The sequence below is a fragment of the Cygnus atratus genome, chromosome 2 (assembly GCF_013377495.2).
Source record: "Cygnus atratus isolate AKBS03 ecotype Queensland, Australia chromosome 2, CAtr_DNAZoo_HiC_assembly, whole genome shotgun sequence".
NCBI classification, from domain to species: Eukaryota; Metazoa; Chordata; class Aves; order Anseriformes; family Anatidae; genus Cygnus; species Cygnus atratus.
The window spans coordinates 143,650,402-143,667,559 of record NC_066363.1 but is presented as its reverse complement, the minus strand read 5'-3'; the positions used below and the strand labels follow the sequence as shown (position 1 = coordinate 143,667,559).

The following is a 17,158-nucleotide window of genomic DNA, read 5'->3' as shown; positions in this document are numbered from 1 at the left end:
TGGACCTGTTAATGCAGGTCCAGAGGAGTGCCACGAATGATCAAAGGCCTGGAGCACCTCTCCTATGAGAACAGGCTGAGAAAATTGGAGTTATTTAGCCTAGAGAAGAGAAGGTTCCAGAGAGACCTTATAGAGTCCTTCCAACATTAAAAGGGAGATTTTAAGAAAGGTAGGGAGGGACTCTCCATTAGAGAGTAGTGACATGATAAGGGTTAACAGTTTTAAACTTTGAAAGAAAGGTTTAGATTAGGTATAAGGAAGAAATTCTTCACTATGAGGGTGGTGAGGCACTGGTTGCCTGGAGAGCCTGTAGATGTCCTGTCCCTAAAGTGTTTAAGGCCAGTCTGAATGGAGCTTTGAGCAACCTGTTCTACTGGAAGGTGTCCCAGCCTGTGGCAGGGAGGTTGGAACTAGATGGTCTTTAAGGTCCCTTCCAACCCAAACTATTTTATGATTCTATGATTCTAAAAGGAGAGAGGGTAAAGTAGAGAAAATGCTAATATTTATTGTATATTTTGTTGGATGATCGACTTCATAAGTGCGAAATATTGAAATATGTATTGAAATATGTTTGATGTCTGTATAGTTCCTGATGATGTATTTGCCCAAAATTATATATGGAAAGGCTCTTACAACTACAAAAGCAAGAAACAGCCCATGACTTTGACAGTCACCAGTTTCAATGCAACTTCAGGAAGAGTAAATGCAACACTTACAAACAGCAATATGGAATTGCTGCTTTCAGGTATGGGATGAGAAATATTAATTTCAGTTGATGTTTTCTGTCTTATATGCATTGGTTCCCTCTAACTGTATTCATAACACTTAATTTTTTAACATCTGCTGGAAACTGTCTTGTGTTATCAAAGAAATTTTAATTCTAGTTCAGTTCTCTTTCAGAAGAAGGGATTATTCTACCTTTTCCTTCTCTTTTCCCAGCTTTGTATCATATTTGTAGTTAATAAGGAATGAGGAGTAGAAGAATTCTAATCCACTAATTCATCCTAATTCACATTATTCTTCCTTAATTGTTATAAGTAAACTTAAATTACTATTCATTAAATTTTATTAATTCTTAAATGGCTTAAATGAATTTTTCATACAACAGCCTATTATTGACTTATAAGCAACATGTTGACTTGGCAAGGCAGAGATAATTAAAGAACGTAGAGAACAAAGAGAGATGATAGTTTTTGTTAGACTGGCTGATATAGTTGAAAAAAAGTTGCTACCCATCTTGCAGTGGTTTCAGAAGAAGCCCTTGACCGCAATAGTTGTTTATGGTATGATATGGCACTTGTGCTGTGGTTAGGTTGGCATAACAATATGTGCAGCTCTCTGCATTGTGAACCATCATCAGAAACCACAGATATGGCTTGACAAGCAAGCAAACATGAAGACTGTAAAAATGTTTGGGTTTATAGGTTTGGATTTGTTTTGTTTTTCTAACTGTCAGTTCCTTGATTGAGACATCTCAGCCACACAGACAACAGACCTGTCACATCACAGGAGTAGCAGGCTACAGAACAGGGATGTGAATGAGCATAACAGAATATTGATATTAAAAATATATTTTTAAAAGTGTCATAAAATAATTTCTGATTAACCATGTTTATCTTTACTGTCTTTGTGAATTTAATCTTTCATATGATGACTGTTTAGTTTCTACAATGTAATTTCCATAAGGGCATTAGTTGCAGCAAATATAGTGTTTCACATTATTAGAATTTGTAAACCTTAAAGCTCTGTGTGTTTTTTTTTTGTTGTTGTTGTTTTTTGGTTGGTTGGTTGTTTTTTTTTTTTTTTTTTTACCCAAGCAACCTCCTCTGAATCAAAAGGTTTTCTCAGATGAACACAAACGTAATTATTGCAAATGCCCATTTGTACTCTACATACAAGCAATGCACAGTTCATTGGGTAATGTCTTTTAGTCTAAAGACTAAAACCAGTTCCTATTGAAATTCTAAGGTAATAATTAAAACAAAAAGTCACAAAATAATATATCTTGCTAAAATAAAATGTTGGTGAAAATGCTACCTGTTCTTCCTGTTTTCCTATTTAAGGCAAGAAATTAAATGCTTATTCTTAAAGATGAAATAATTTCTCTACTCAACACAAACACGAATTTTAAAACCTCTATTCTACAGGAGTCTATAAAAGCCAGGAAGCTCGGCTGATGCTCCACATATATCTCATTAAAGCACCCTCCCATACATCCGTGAGCAAGCTGAAAGAGGAAAAATGGGCTATGGATGGTTTTGTGAGTATATTTCTGCTACAAAAGAGAGAGAAAGCAAGTTTTTTTATTTGAAATCACACTGACGTTCTGCACCAAAAAAATGCTGAGGCATGCCAATTGGAATCTTGTTAGAGATACTGATTCACTAAATGAAATGAAAAATTCATTTGAAGTTCTGGGAAAATATTTAAGTTTAAACAAAATATACAAAAGTACACAATAGAGTTCTGTGTGTTATCTATATACCATATGCTATTTACATATTGTCCTTATTTGAATGATTGTTTTGTTTGTTTTTGTTTTTATTTTGATCTTGGAAAAGCTCAAACAGATCGCTTTACCCCGAAGTTAGAAATTCACCTGAGAAATTCATTCTTTTCTTCAGTGAAAACATAGCTTCGGATCATTGGTGAAGACACACTTGTTGCCTTGAGAAAGGGAAACTTAAGGGAAAATCTTGAAGGAAATTGTCTTGGGACCACTGAATTTAAACATAGTAACTATCCTGGGAAGGAAGTACCTATAAATTAGAATAAAATGCATTATTTTAGAATGTATTTAACTGTAATAAGGTTAATAATTCATAGGATCATAACTCTTTCCTCCCTTCCCCAAGTCATTATACTAGCATATTTTGGTTTTGTTCCAGAGCCTCCTTCAATATTCTTCTGGTCTACAAGTGTATAATTATGTAGTTATTGGGATGAGCACTGAGTAATAACAAAGCAACTAACTGTCAATTGAAGGCAAAGTCTTTTGTATGTACTTTTAAAGTGATTATTATTGAGTACTTGCATCCTTAGGGATTACCTGTGATACAATTTTTGCTGTGTACTTCCTAAGAAATCAGATAATTTTAAAGTATGTAAGATACCTAGAACTACCAACATCTTGAATTGCCAGAAATATATTATTTTTTGGTTGGTTGGTTGGCAAACAAAAGTTAGAGGTAATACAAAGTAGTAGAGATCACCATAAGCCAGCATGCTTTAAGTTGTGCCCATAACAGCTCTGTCTTTCCTTTTGAACTTCATTAATTTCCTAGAAAAAAAAAAAAAAAAGTGTGTTTTAATGGGGAATAACAGCTACCGGTCAAACACATTAAGATATTTCTTTTCCACACAGACTCTTGTAACATTTTTTTCCACATTTAGTTCAGAGTACTTTTCGTTTGCAGGTTTCTGCTGAACCTGATGGAGCTACATATGTTTTTCAAGGATTCATCCAGGGTAAAGACTATGGGCAATTTGGACTTCAAAGATTAGGTATTCAGACAATTTTGTCATTGTCATTTCACTGTTCAATATTCAATATTCTGTTTTATTACATCCAGTAGCATAAGGGCATCTGCAGGATGTTAACATTATTGACATTATATAGAATGTTTAGATATTCATATCTTAAAATCACATTTAAGTAGAACTTACAAAGAGTGTTATGTCAGAAGTTACAGGGAGTTATAGGTTTCTTGCAATGTACTGCTTAATTTGGCTATACCTTTGTAATTCCTTGAGCAACGTTTTTCTAAGAATGTATATAAAATGCATTCAGTTTCACATATAACTAACTATTTTGAAAGCCCAAGTTATAGAATGCTCTGATAAACAGTCCTCTTATTCATGGTGCTGAAGTGGCATTACACCTAAATATTACACCTAAATATTAGAGTGAAAGTGCTAAATATTTTTAAAGTAAATGTTTATGTTGCTTGTAAGAAGACCAAAATCTTACTGATTTATTTCCTAAAAATCAACTTCTTGATTCTGCAGGGTCACTTCTACACGAAACATAGTCTTTATTTTATTTATTTATTTATTTGAAGATGACAGCTCTGATAACTGGAAATATTTTAAGATGAAGAATTTCATTTACTTTTCTGATACTGTAAACAACTATGATATTTCTCCTTCAATCCCCAATTTTCATTTTGTTAATGCTGAATTCTTGAATGACAAAATACTAGCATTGACAGTGGTTAATCAAGTCAATAACCAACTAAATGAGAGTCAACAGTCTCCCTTTGAAGTTAGTCTCTCTTTTGATTTACAATCATTGAACAGATTTTGTTTATCATGTTTACCACTTCATTATTTCATGCAAAGAAACACGCAAAGAAACATGATTTTTCTATAACAAAATACTTTGATCACTGTTCCCAGACAATTTTCCTCACAATGTGTAATTCATTTTTCTGTATTTAGCATATTGGTAATCTGTTGGGCTTTTTGTTTGTTTTGTTTTGATAATTTCTAGATATTGCCTTGTGAGATCTAGAAAGAAAATACTAACTTAACAATGCAATTCTTACAATGTCTAATTCAAAGCTTAAAGCTTAATGTTGAAGCTGCATTGGTATTCCCTTTTTCATATTAAAAAAGTGTGTATTTTGGCTTTGTAGACAATCTAGTAGTTTATGTGTTCCTCAACCATGCAGCAGATCATATTCTTATTTTTTTCATCAATATGTGGCTTTAGCTCTTCACAGTTTTTTCTACCTCTTTCACTTTGTGTATCAAGAGCAACAGCTAATGAAATCAATATGATGAATTTTCATTTTGCCTCTTCAGGTGATTTACCCTTTCCTCTAAATCATGTTTGCTATTTATATATGCAGTACTTATTCTTCCTAATATACACAAATGTAATCAATAATATAATCAATCTAATGTATGGGTTACTCTACATTTGACTTTTTGTAGCACAGTACATTAATATGTAGTAATAACACCAAAAACTTGACTGTCATACAGAATTATGTAGTAAGATAATTAATATCCCAGAGTACTTGTATTGTTCTCTTAACATTTTGCATGTCATTATTAATTGTATATGGTATTGTCCACTATATTTACTTTCCAGGTGGTCTCAGCATACAGCTGTATGTATAGAGCTGAACATATTATGACGACACAATCACAAGATGTTATTTGAATTATGAAGTTTATGAAGTAGTAGGTGTCAGGAAAAAAAATCACAGATATATTACTTGTTTTTTCTTATTCCTGTTAGGTCTTAATGTGTCTGAGGGTTCAAATTCTTCTAATCAACCACATGGTACAAACAGTAGTTCAGTGGCCATTGCTATCCTTGTGCCTTTCTTTGCCCTCATATTTGCTGGATTTGGCTTTTATCTTTATAAACAAAGGTAAGTATGAGCTATGTATATAGAATTTCTGTATTACCTTGTTTTTTTATCACCTTTGATCTTTTAAGTGTAAAGAGTTGAGCAAAACCACAGACTGTTTGCAAAATATGCACGTAGACATTCCTTCCTACCACATTTTAGATCTGATGTGACAGAGAGATCAGGTTATTGTACCATGCAGTAACTTCATTCATACTTATTTAAATTAGAAAATCATAGATACTCTTAATTATTGGCATATGGGAAATAATATAAGGAATAGGCTTTGTGTGTATTTACAGTAGATTGCCTGTATTTTGTTTTGACATGTGACAGAATTGTGAATCATAGTCTGAATAATTTATTTTAATGCCTACACTGTTTAATGGCTTATGAGTATATGCAGGTACTATGCTAGTGAGAAGTTTCATTATGGAACTGTTTCTGCATCTAAAATTATTAGTTCATATGTAATTATGTTATATAGCCACAATAGTCTTCTCAGTTTCATTAGTCTACATTCAAATTTTGTTTATGGTATTGAGAGCAGTTCCAATCCAATCCAACACAATGCAATCCAATTATTTGGACTTAGTTTCAATTACTCTTTTCCTATAGCAATACAGCATTAGATGACTAAAGAGAATTTCTTCACTTTAATAACAAGTCAATTTGTTGCCTATTAATTGAGAAAAATAGTTATTTACTACTGTTTGTCTGACAATAATCTTTGTAATATATACTGCATTATTTTAAAATGTGTACCATAATTTTCACATGGTGCCATTTGATTTTGAACTGCTTCAGAATGTGAAGGAATGTAGATGCCTAAGAATTTTTTTATACATTTGCTATTAAGAACATGCTATAATCACTTGTCTTTCCAATTTATATCAATGGTTTACAATAGTGTGCATTTTGCATAACAATATAGATCAAATTTTCAGAGGATTAAACTTTGATATTTTGAGAGTTTTAGTAAGAAATAAAATGTTTCAGCTATAAATTGGTTTTCAATAAACTTGTTGAGTCTCCAGAAGGAAAAAAAGAACATCTCAGTCATCTGGATCATGAATTAGTGCATATTTACAAGACTTTGTTGTACTCTTAATGATTTATCATATGATCATCCAAGGAGAAATATCTACCTCTTCTTGGGTTGTTAACTTAGCTTTCAAATGAGCACAATTTCAAATGAATCATAAATACCTTATACTTTGATTAAAGAGTGTACTAGTTCTTAGGAAACATACTGTAAAAAAATAATAAATTGTAATACATTATATCTATCTCCCCTAATTGAAGGGATTTATCTCCTAATTGGAGATAAATTCGGTACAAATTTTTAAGTCATGTCATGTCAGTACAGAATACTGCAGTTGACTGAATAGTCTGTCTTTCTTCAACAGGACTGCACCTAAAACACAGTATACAGGATGCTCTGTACATGAAAATAATAATGGACAAGCTGCTTTTGAAAACCCTATGTATGACACAAATGCAAAATCTGTGGAAGGAAAAGCGGTACGATTTGACCCCAACTTGAACACTGTTTGCACAATGGTATAATGTGGTAATGATATGTTTTCAAAGTTTGGAATTTGAAACACAAGACAGTGCACACACAGTTCACTGATTTAAAAAAAAAAAATTAAATTAAAGCACACTTTTCAGGATATAGTGGGTCACCTTTTCCTGAGGATGATAGAAAAGAATTGGTTGTGGTTATTTTGTTTTGATTTTGTTTTTCATAAACTAGATCAGAAATCTTCATGTTTACCATGGAGAGTTTTACAAAAAAAAAAACAAACCTGCTGCACTCCATGAGTGCTAACTCACAGTTTATTTGCTTTTTTAAAAAAGGAGGTTATTCTAAAACATAAAATGTATTTGCATATATTGGAGGAGCATCCACTATCAGTACTTCTGTGCTTTATAAAAATTATAATAGAGGGACTGGGTTAAAAAAAGATATAGGTAGAAAATAAGAGCTATACTTACAGGAGACAATAGGTCACTGATCTCTCTTTAACAGTCATATGCTACATGTTTCTCATGAGTTTGTACCATTTTTTTTCATTTATTCAGTCCGTTTAGCAATTTATTTCTCTCAGAACAGTTGGTTTTTTTTTTAACTCCAGGAGGTAGCATTTGGAAATCAACAAGTACAACTTACTCTTTTTACATCAAGGAAGAAAAACAAAAATGTCAGATTCTTATTTAATGAATTTCTTTCTGTGCTTCACATCATTCCTTTTCATGTTCCAAGTCAAACTCCTTTTCTGTTTCCACTGACAACACCCAGAAATGGTAATGGATGTAAATCTGTTTCTACATTTCTTTTGTCAATCATACAATTAATTAGACATAATTTCCAATCAAGTAGCTAAGATGAACTGAGCTTTGTCATGTGTCGCTGTTGATCATTGAAAAGAGTGACCATTTTACCATATTTTCAATGTCAAAACATAATTTAATGATGTTTCCAGTTCAAAAGTGCAGTTTACAGTAACATTAGGAATCAAATCCATATATCAAAATTGCAGGAGTTCATTTGTCAGTTAAACTAGACTGTATCACATCAGTTTATTCTTTCAGCATTCTGTCAGAATGCATACACAGAGCATGGTAAAATTCCACTGAAGTTGATGGGATTCTAACATACTTCAGTGAACTTTGGATCAAACCTACAAGGCAAGAGGCAATTATAATTTGGAAATACTGTGTTTTCATATCTATTTTATGTCCATATTTTATGGAAACAAATCTTTACAGTTAATGGTTTAAAATTGAATATATTACCATAGTGCAATGAAAATAAAAGTATTAAATATATATACATATATATAAAGCCATGACTTTATTGGGGACAATCCATTCATTTTAGGGACAATTCAGACTCTACAGCCCTCAAATTCAAGTTTTAGACATTCCAAACCCACTTCCAAGGAAATCTAGTTTTTAGTTTTACAGTTACTTCATAAAAGAATTATTCAGTGGCACTTCGATAATTTATTTGATGTAGGTCATTGTCTTCCGTTTATAGCATGACTCACAAATGCTGTGTGTTAGCCAGTGTAAATTATCTGTTATTGTCCCTTTCAGACATCAATAATTCTGTGAAAATCTAAACTTTTTATTACTGTAATAGAGAGTGCCTACCAAAAATCATTGTACCCAGGATTGCTGCTTGGATTTCTACAATGTTTGATGAATTTCTTATAAACCATTTTACAACATTTTATTTGAATATTCATACAACTCTGTCAAACTGTATTCTACTAAAAGGATGCTGTTTTATATTTTATACCATTGGTTGTTATTTATTCTTGTTTATTCAAATGACTGCAATAACTATAATTCATTCATTAATGTTAAGGTTAATACATTTGAGATTGTTTAAAATGTTTCTTCTGCAACTGGCTACTCCTCTTATATTAATGCATACACTTTTGTAAAGAAGTATATTTTTATGAAAAAAAAGGATTTGTAAAAGTATGATGTAAATTTTCAGTGCAATGTAAACAAAATAAAAATGGACAATTGCTTTTTTTAACCATGTTTCTTCTTTGGAAGATGAACTTTAAACTCATTTCAGGTGTGAAGACTAGAAAATAACAAAATTAATAATTTGGTATTTTTGTAGGTCTTAAAATAATCTTAAACTCTTTTTTTTTTTTTTTCTAAATCTTCATGTGAATTTTAGATGAAGTGGCAAGCCCTAGATTACCTTCACAAAAAATAATGAGTGTAATGAATAAATTTATTTACTAAAATGAATTTTCTATTTGACTTGAAGGAGATTCCAGAAAATAATATAAAATTACTTAAGACTGTGTTATTAAATGCGTTGGAAAAGAAAGCAAGGAGTCACTGTAAAAATTGATATTACAAGGGCCATGAACTAATGTTTTATTTTCAGAAGGGTTCTAGAGCAAATTCGTTAATTCCAAAAAGGGAAAAATCTGTTACATTGTGGCCAAATTTTCATATGCTATGAAATAACCTATGGAGTTAAGCCCTTCCTTTTATGTTTTATACATTATATGTTCTAACATATAAAAGTAAATAAAACTTGGATTGAACTCATTTAACAATTCTGTTAATGCTCAAACTAAAATCCTGCTTTCACTTTTCAAGGATTATACCAACTTCAAATGAACCATTCATACTAGATAAGAGGTTTATTTGTTTTTGCTTTAAATGTAGTTTCCAGGCCTGTTTGACTCTCATAAATTGTTTGTGTGTGAATTGTACACCTTTCTAGTACCAGAGTGGCTATTTCTCACTGTGGCATACGGAATTCCAAGGTTAGGTTGCTTGATTGAAGTTGGTTTACAGTCTACTCACTATTTCTCGTTTTTCTTAGGAAGACAGCAGAAACTAATTGGACTGTTTTGTTCTCCAAGCATTTTGGCTACCATATTCAAGAAAACACACCACACACAGAAAATGTGAGGGAATACAGAGATGGTTATGCAGCTCTGAGAGTCCTTTCATAGAGGTAAATTCTGCAGTACGAAAGGCTTTGAGATTTAAAATTACATTTAAGTTTCCAATAATTTCCTTTAAGTTAACCAATAGCCACTTAACAGGGATCCCCGGAAGCACTGAGACTAGCTTTCTCTGAAATTCATTGAGCTCTTTTAATTCTACATTATCTACATGCCAAGAGCTACCTGGTCCGCTAGTTCTCTTTAAAGTCCTACTAGAATCTGCTTCTTTACTAAAATCCCCAAACCACATGGTATCACCTAAGCTCACTAAGTTCTACTCAGCATAAGTAGACCATCACAAAATTAGCTAAAAACATCTGATTTTACTTTCATTTCTGAAATACAGCTGGCAGTAATATCTAGACATCCTATCAAGTAAGAATTCCATGGCAATACAAGAAGTTGTTCTAGTCAGGGAAATAATTTAATAGCTACAAATTTTATGTCTTCTTATAGAGAGTCAGTGGGAAGTAAAGTAAGCCAAGTCATTAAGCTATTAATTTAGGTAAAAGTCAGTTTTTCTATCCCAGGTCTTAAAAGCGTATGCTATATCTCAACACACTAGTACAGCAGGATGAAATGTTCATGAAGAAGTATTCATCATATTTTTCCAATGTTAGTAATATGCAGGGAATTTAAAAATCTTGGATATTACTGTACAAGTAGATTTGCAGACCTATATCCTAGTATTTAGATTCAGCTATAAATTCCAGGTCTTACCTAGCTCCTACAATATTTAAGTAAGGCATAGATCTCTAATGCTGGTACATTGCATTCTTTTTACCTTGTATGCTTCTGCCCATGCTTTTCTATAAAAGGCGGTATGTTTCACAATGAAAGAGGCAATATGTATTGCCGTATTGCAGCATGCTTCTTTATAGGATGATCAGAGTTGGAGAAACATATGGCTTGCATCATTTGTTATATTAAATTTTTGTTAGGCTAAATTTTAAACTTATTTTCAGAATTCAGATTTTCAGTAGGGATTGGTATATGTACATGAAGTTTCTGTGACTTCAGGAAGTCCACACAATTAATGGTAAACTCAGCAACTGAGTTCTATAGCTACTCTCATAAGCATTTTGTTACTAGTTTTACATGCTACTACAAATGATTCTCTGTTCTATGATTCTATTTAACATCTCTCAAAATTGGTAGTACGGTGATGGTTGGACCAGATGATCTTGAAGGTCTCTTCCAACCTTAATGATTCTATGATTCTATGACTCTGTGATTCTATTTCATTTTGATGTGATAGCCAAAAGTTCAATCAAATATGATGGAGAAGGGTGCACTGATTTGGCATTCTTGTAAATCTTGACGTTAATAAAATCTTTACTACTGGTTAGTAATTAAACATTATTCTTCAGCTCCTTTTATATCTTCCTCAATGAAATAATTCTTACAGAAGATAGCATTCATGTAAGGGAAGCATGATATAAAGTTTGGAAATTAATTTAAATTTAAGATTCCTGTACCATATATCGATTTATTCTCTAAAATATTTGTGTGATCCCAGCCAGGATTTTTTAAATAAGTGAAGGCTTGTTATTTCTTCACTGAGTTGGCTTTATCTTTATTTCCAGAATAAATCTCCCTATCTTCAACCATCTTGTTCATCGTCTACTCTGTCCTGCTATCTTAAGTGACAGCTAGGACAACAGGAAATTATTCATAATTTGGTTACCTAGTATAGTAAAAAAAAAAAAAAAGAACGAGTAATACCTCAGAAAAAATAGTTTAAAGTATGATTTTGTAGTGTCAAAGATTAGGCAGAACCCATATTAAATTAAATTTTTTTTACATTAAAAAATATTCCAATGATGTAGATTAGATGTAGCTGTGTTCCCCTCCCCCGCCCCCTTTTTTTTTTTTAATCTTCTCTGGGTGCTGAAACTATGGCAACGTAATATCCTGACTTGCTCAACCAGGAGTAAATGTAGTAGTAGTTCTGAAAGTTTGGTCCTTGGAGTGTTAATATGTCCATCATTTTGTAAAAATTTGTGAATGTTGAATGACATATGACATTCCCTAGCAATTATTCAAGTGAATATTTGTCAGTGCTCCATACTTTGCTGCTTGCAAAATCAGCAGGATTAGGCTGACTAGTCCAAAAAACTTGTCTGAAGTATATTGAGAAAACAACTGAAGAAAGTGCCATAGCTATTAAACAGACAGTTACCTACCAGTAACTTCCATCAGAGAAGCTGCACATCTATCTTAAGGTAAGATCTTAAACCATGTTAACTAGTGTCCAGGATTTTCTGCTCTAGCTGCATTGCCACATATATATAATGTTTATCAAAGTGATCTTTGATGCCACTAATTTATGTTCCTAAAACAAAAAATGCTGTGTAAGGCCAAATTAATTATATAGTCATCTTTTCTTTCAGTACTTAAATGACAAGAGATCTGAGAGTATCTGAACACTTCAGCTCTCCTGTGGTGATTCTTGTGAGCAATTCTGCTTGGTGTTTTTTCACATTCAGCAGTGAGAAGTGTTTATTAAGTTAAGTGCTATAATTAAGAAGGAAAAATCGGGCAATAAGAAATAAAGACAACCCTCTCAAATTGTCAAGAGTAGGTTCTTGTCTAAGAGGAGTATAACACAGAAGGCTTCTGCTCCCATATATCAATTAAAAAATTTGCAAATCCGTGGGCAATAAGCACACTTACTGTTAGCCCACCAAGAGAATGCTCAGTAGTGCAATTTGAATAACACTTCTCTAAGATTATTTCTTTTCTTTTCACTTCTTGTGAACTCAGAAAATGTTTAATCGTAGAAAAGTGGTCAGAAAACTCCACCCCACTGAAGGAAAAAAAAAATCTGGGACAACATAAAGAAATAAATATATTGATGTTCTATGTTAACAGACTGAACAGTATTATATTTGATCAGTGATTCTAAAACCAGATAAGTAGTATCAGTTTAATGTGACTGTCTTCCAAGCCCTCTGAGCAGGTTATCCTGTTCATTTCACCTATACACCATTTTTCTCAAAAATTTTGTTACTCCATCTCTTATCCACTGATTATTTCTTACCTGGTTTACAAAATTTCTTGATCCAAAATGAAGTTTTAAAGATAAACAATTAGAGAAAGGAAATCAGGGTGAACAGGTCCACCTTATTTTAATGGCCTGCTAAAAACTATGATTTACATGTTTGCTGATAGCATTTATGGGCTTTATTTTTTATCACATTTGAATTAATATACTTTACATCTTAAACCAAAATCAAAGTGTAAAAATATTTTGAGTTGTGTAAAATTATACTTCATATGTAGCATATATATATATATAAAATACATACTATATTTTATTTGAAAAATACATTTCAAATGACAAATCACCCTTGTCAGGTTATTTAATTTTCTTAAAAATTAAATTAAGGAATTATGTAGAACATACCAATGAAGTCACGAAATGACCAATATATCTATACCAATATATATACCAATAAAGTCACGAAAATTATACTTTTGTCAATGCAGTGCAGAATCAAAAGAATTATCTCTAATGTGACTAGCAAAGAGAAAATGAAAGAAAAGTGCTCACCTGTACTTACTAAAGTTACTTTTTCATTGCCTATATATAAGCCTAAGATTGCCAAAAAAATGAAGCAGGACCTGTATTAGATTTAAGACTGATTAAGTAAAACATATTTCCAATAAAGTGGTTATGCTTTCCCCCTTTTATTATCTTCTCTGAATGCTGACAATGTGTCAACTTGATAAAGATTGTCTCAAATCATATCTGAAAATGGTCAGTTGCACAATATCAGTTGTGTCTGTGATTCTAAAATAAGATGATGAGGTACAATGTTTTCAGTGAAAAGCAAAAATAACCTGTTTGGTGTGGAATATGGAGCTTTCCTGTAAATGGAAAAAAAAAATGGGGAAAAAAGAAGTTAAAAAAAGATGTTAAGAAGCAAAGATGAGCAGCCAATTAGCCAACTGCTCTTTGAAAAAGAGGTTATATAGCACAAGAAAAAATCAGAACAGACAAGTCTCTTCATCACAGCAGTGGGTTCTAATTTAATACAAAGTGACAAAAGCAGTTAAGGCAGCTAAGAGGTTTACAGTTGTGGAACCAGTTAAGGTATATATCTCAGTTGTTCCTAAACATGTGAGCTGTGCTTGCAGACCAAGTTGAATGACTGTAGGATTTGTCTGTAGGAGTCTGTCCTGATTTTGTTTGGGATATAGCTAATTTTCTTCATGGCTTACCTACTGCCAGGGAAGCCGAAACCAAGACAGAGTCCACCCAGAAGATCCTGAGGATTATGTATGTACTATATAATATATACAGTATATAATATATATACTGTATAATAAATATTAAACAATATATAGATATATGTAAAATCAAACCAGTGGTTGTGAAGTTTCCCTTATTTTGTTTGAACAGAAAAACAATATATATATATATACTATATACACTGTCTATAATTACTATACTACTACCATAGATAATATTGTGTATATAATTGTTGTGGTTTAGCCCGGCTGGCAGCCAAACACCACACAGCCGTTCGCTCACCCTCCCCCCTCCCTCTCCGGGATGGGGGAGAGAAACGGGAAAGTGAAGCCTGTGAGTTGAGATAATGACAGTTTATTAAGACAGGAAAAACAATAATAATAATAATAATAATAATAATAATAATAGTATTAATAGTAATAATGTGTACGAAATAAGTGATGCACAATGCAATTGCTCACCACCCGTTGACCGATGCCCAGCCTATCCCCGAGCAGCCGCCCCCCCACCCCGGCTAGCCACCCCTATATATTGTTCAGCATGACGTCAGATGGTATGGAATACCCCTTTGGACAGTTTGGGTCAGCTGTCCTGGGTCTGTTCCCTCCCAGCTCCTGCTGCACCCCCAGCCTGCTCGCTAGCAGGACAGAGCGAGAAGCTGAAAAGTCCTTGGCTTGGTGTAAGCATTGCTCTACAACAATTAAAACATCAGCGTGTTATCAGCGCTCTTCTCATCCTAATCCAAAACATAACACCCTGCCAGCTACTAGGAGGAAAATTAACTCTGTCCTACCTGAAACCAGGACAATAATAGATTGTATCCTTATTGCATATAATATAATCAATCTATTTATAGTATGTAGAGGTATATATGTAAACATATATTCTTTTATTTATGTGGTAAAGTCAATTTTGCATGAAATGGATCATCATGAAGCATTTATTGCTTCAAATTGCAATGCATTTACCACATACTGAGCCATAACTGCAGAAGGACCTTTTTTGTAGATAACTGCTAAGTGCAAATGTTTCCAGTAATAAGAGTATTCGATACATGTAGTAAAATACTATTTTTAGTGTTAAAAGATTGAAAGGCTGAAATATGACTTTTAAGTGCCTTTATGTTCATAGAACATGCAGTATAGTTGTCTATAAAAGAGTGTTTCTATTACCTTAAGACTAAATCAATCTTAAAAATCCAGGGATTATAAAAGTCAGTATAAAAATATGGCACTTTTTTTTTTTAAGCAACATTAGAAAATACAATACCTTTCCCCCCTTTATGTGAAAGAACTATGGATGAGTAAAATGTAAGCAACACTTTAAGCCATCTGAGCAGGGATTGATAAATGTTAAAGCTGGAAGCTAAAGTTGTGATCCCAAACAATGTTCAAAGACACAGATACACCATAAACTATAGAGAAAGGTACTGTATCAAATGTCATAGCATTAATAGACACCTATAATGAACTTAGTCATTAGTAGCCTCATATCTTGAAAGACCTTTTTAATGCTTTTCAGTCTAGTAACAGAGTTCTGTGCTTCATGCCTTCATTCTATGCCGTCATTCTCAAAAAAAAAAAAAACCACTTTCAATATACCACAATAAAAACAATCGCCTACATATAACTCTGTCCTTCAACATGGTTGTTGTTACTTCTGTTGATAAGATATGGAAACCTGCCATGACTCTGATAGTAAGCTTTATTTTCTTAACTCACCATAGATTTCAGAAAGAGATGCTTACACTTGTGCAGCACAGAATTATAATGCAACAGCAACTGATGTGCTTCATGCCTGCTTTTACCTGTCCTTTACCATCCTTCATCATCAGACCAGGACCTGATTATCAGAAAGCAAAACTAAATGTTTTTCCTTTGCATGTGCAAAACTGGAAGTATATGATACTTAATGACAAAGCGTTAGCCTCTTTACGGTGTTTTAACTGCTGGTTCCTCAGCAAACACAAACATTGAAAAACAAACAGGATTTAAAAAAAAAAAAAAAGTTAACATCCACCAAAATCTTCCTGAGATGAGAGTGTTTACTTAAGGAGTGAACAGATAACGCATCTGCTGTTGCACAACATAATCAAGAATTCTGGGAGGTCCATATAGCAATTTTAAATGATACAGCAATATGAATCCCAAAGGGGATCTGCTTGTCAGTTCAAAGAAAGATCCATGAAAGTCTCTAAGAAAACAGTTAATTCCATTTTATGGAAAATGTTGAAAGTTCAGGGGGTTATTTCATTATTCATGAGGGGAAATGTGTCCAGCTAGAATCTTGTTCTGCATGTTACTGTCCTGTGAACACCTGCTGTCCACAAATTCCTCCAACCCATGACTTCTAAAGCTTAGCTGACGCAGGTAGCTGAGACTGTCTAACCACTAAATAAAACTGAAGTGTTTCTGGTGGAACTGTTGACATTAAACTGTCTTTATGAAATATTACTATTTTGACAGAACAACAAATTCTGGGAAAAAAAAAAAAAATATATATATATATATATATCTGGAAATGTTTTCACTGTCTCTACCAGTCACTAGTCTGTTGAGCAGATAAGGCTATATAACTCATGTTAGATATGGAAGCAAAATCATAAATTTCAGAACTAAAATGTAAGTATGAAATTCATTCTCTTTATTTCTAGTACATTTTTTTTTTTTTTGCAACTTCAAGCTCAGACTCTTCAGGACTGTTCTGCAGTAAATAAAAGTTAAAGTTATCATGGCCAGGAATATGACAATGGGGTAGGAAAAGATTTCCAAAAGACCTAATTAGTTCATTCTTAATCATACAGTCACAGAATTATATGATCAGAGAGTAATTCTAGTTAAAAGATACCTCAGGAGCTTTCTATCCTAATCTCTTGTACAAAGCAGGGTCAACTCTGAGGTCAGAACAGGTTGCTCAGGATTTTATCCAATTGGGTCTTTAAATTAATCTCTGGTAATGGAAACTACAGAACCTTCCTGGGCAATCACTTTCACTGCCTCATGGGAAAGGGGTTTCTCAGTGTGTTATGCTGGAGCCCTTCC

At 32.9% G+C, this 17,158-nt stretch overlaps 1 protein-coding gene across 3 annotated transcripts in view; it reads left to right on the top strand.

Annotated features, from left to right (window-relative positions):
• CSMD3 (CUB and Sushi multiple domains 3) overlaps positions 1-6,932 on the top strand; it is a 710,218-nt gene extending 703,286 nt beyond the window's left edge. For all 3 annotated transcript variants that reach the window (XM_035546237.1, XM_035546236.1, XM_035546235.1), the window contains 5 exons: positions 587-745; positions 2,148-2,260; positions 3,417-3,504; positions 5,249-5,384; positions 6,773-6,932. In XM_035546237.1, the coding sequence (XP_035402130.1) occupies positions 587-745; positions 2,148-2,260; positions 3,417-3,504; positions 5,249-5,384; positions 6,773-6,932 (656 nt within the window). The remainder of the gene's footprint in view (positions 1-586; positions 746-2,147; positions 2,261-3,416; positions 3,505-5,248; positions 5,385-6,772) is intronic.
• Positions 6,933-17,158: the final 10,226 nt, after the last annotated feature.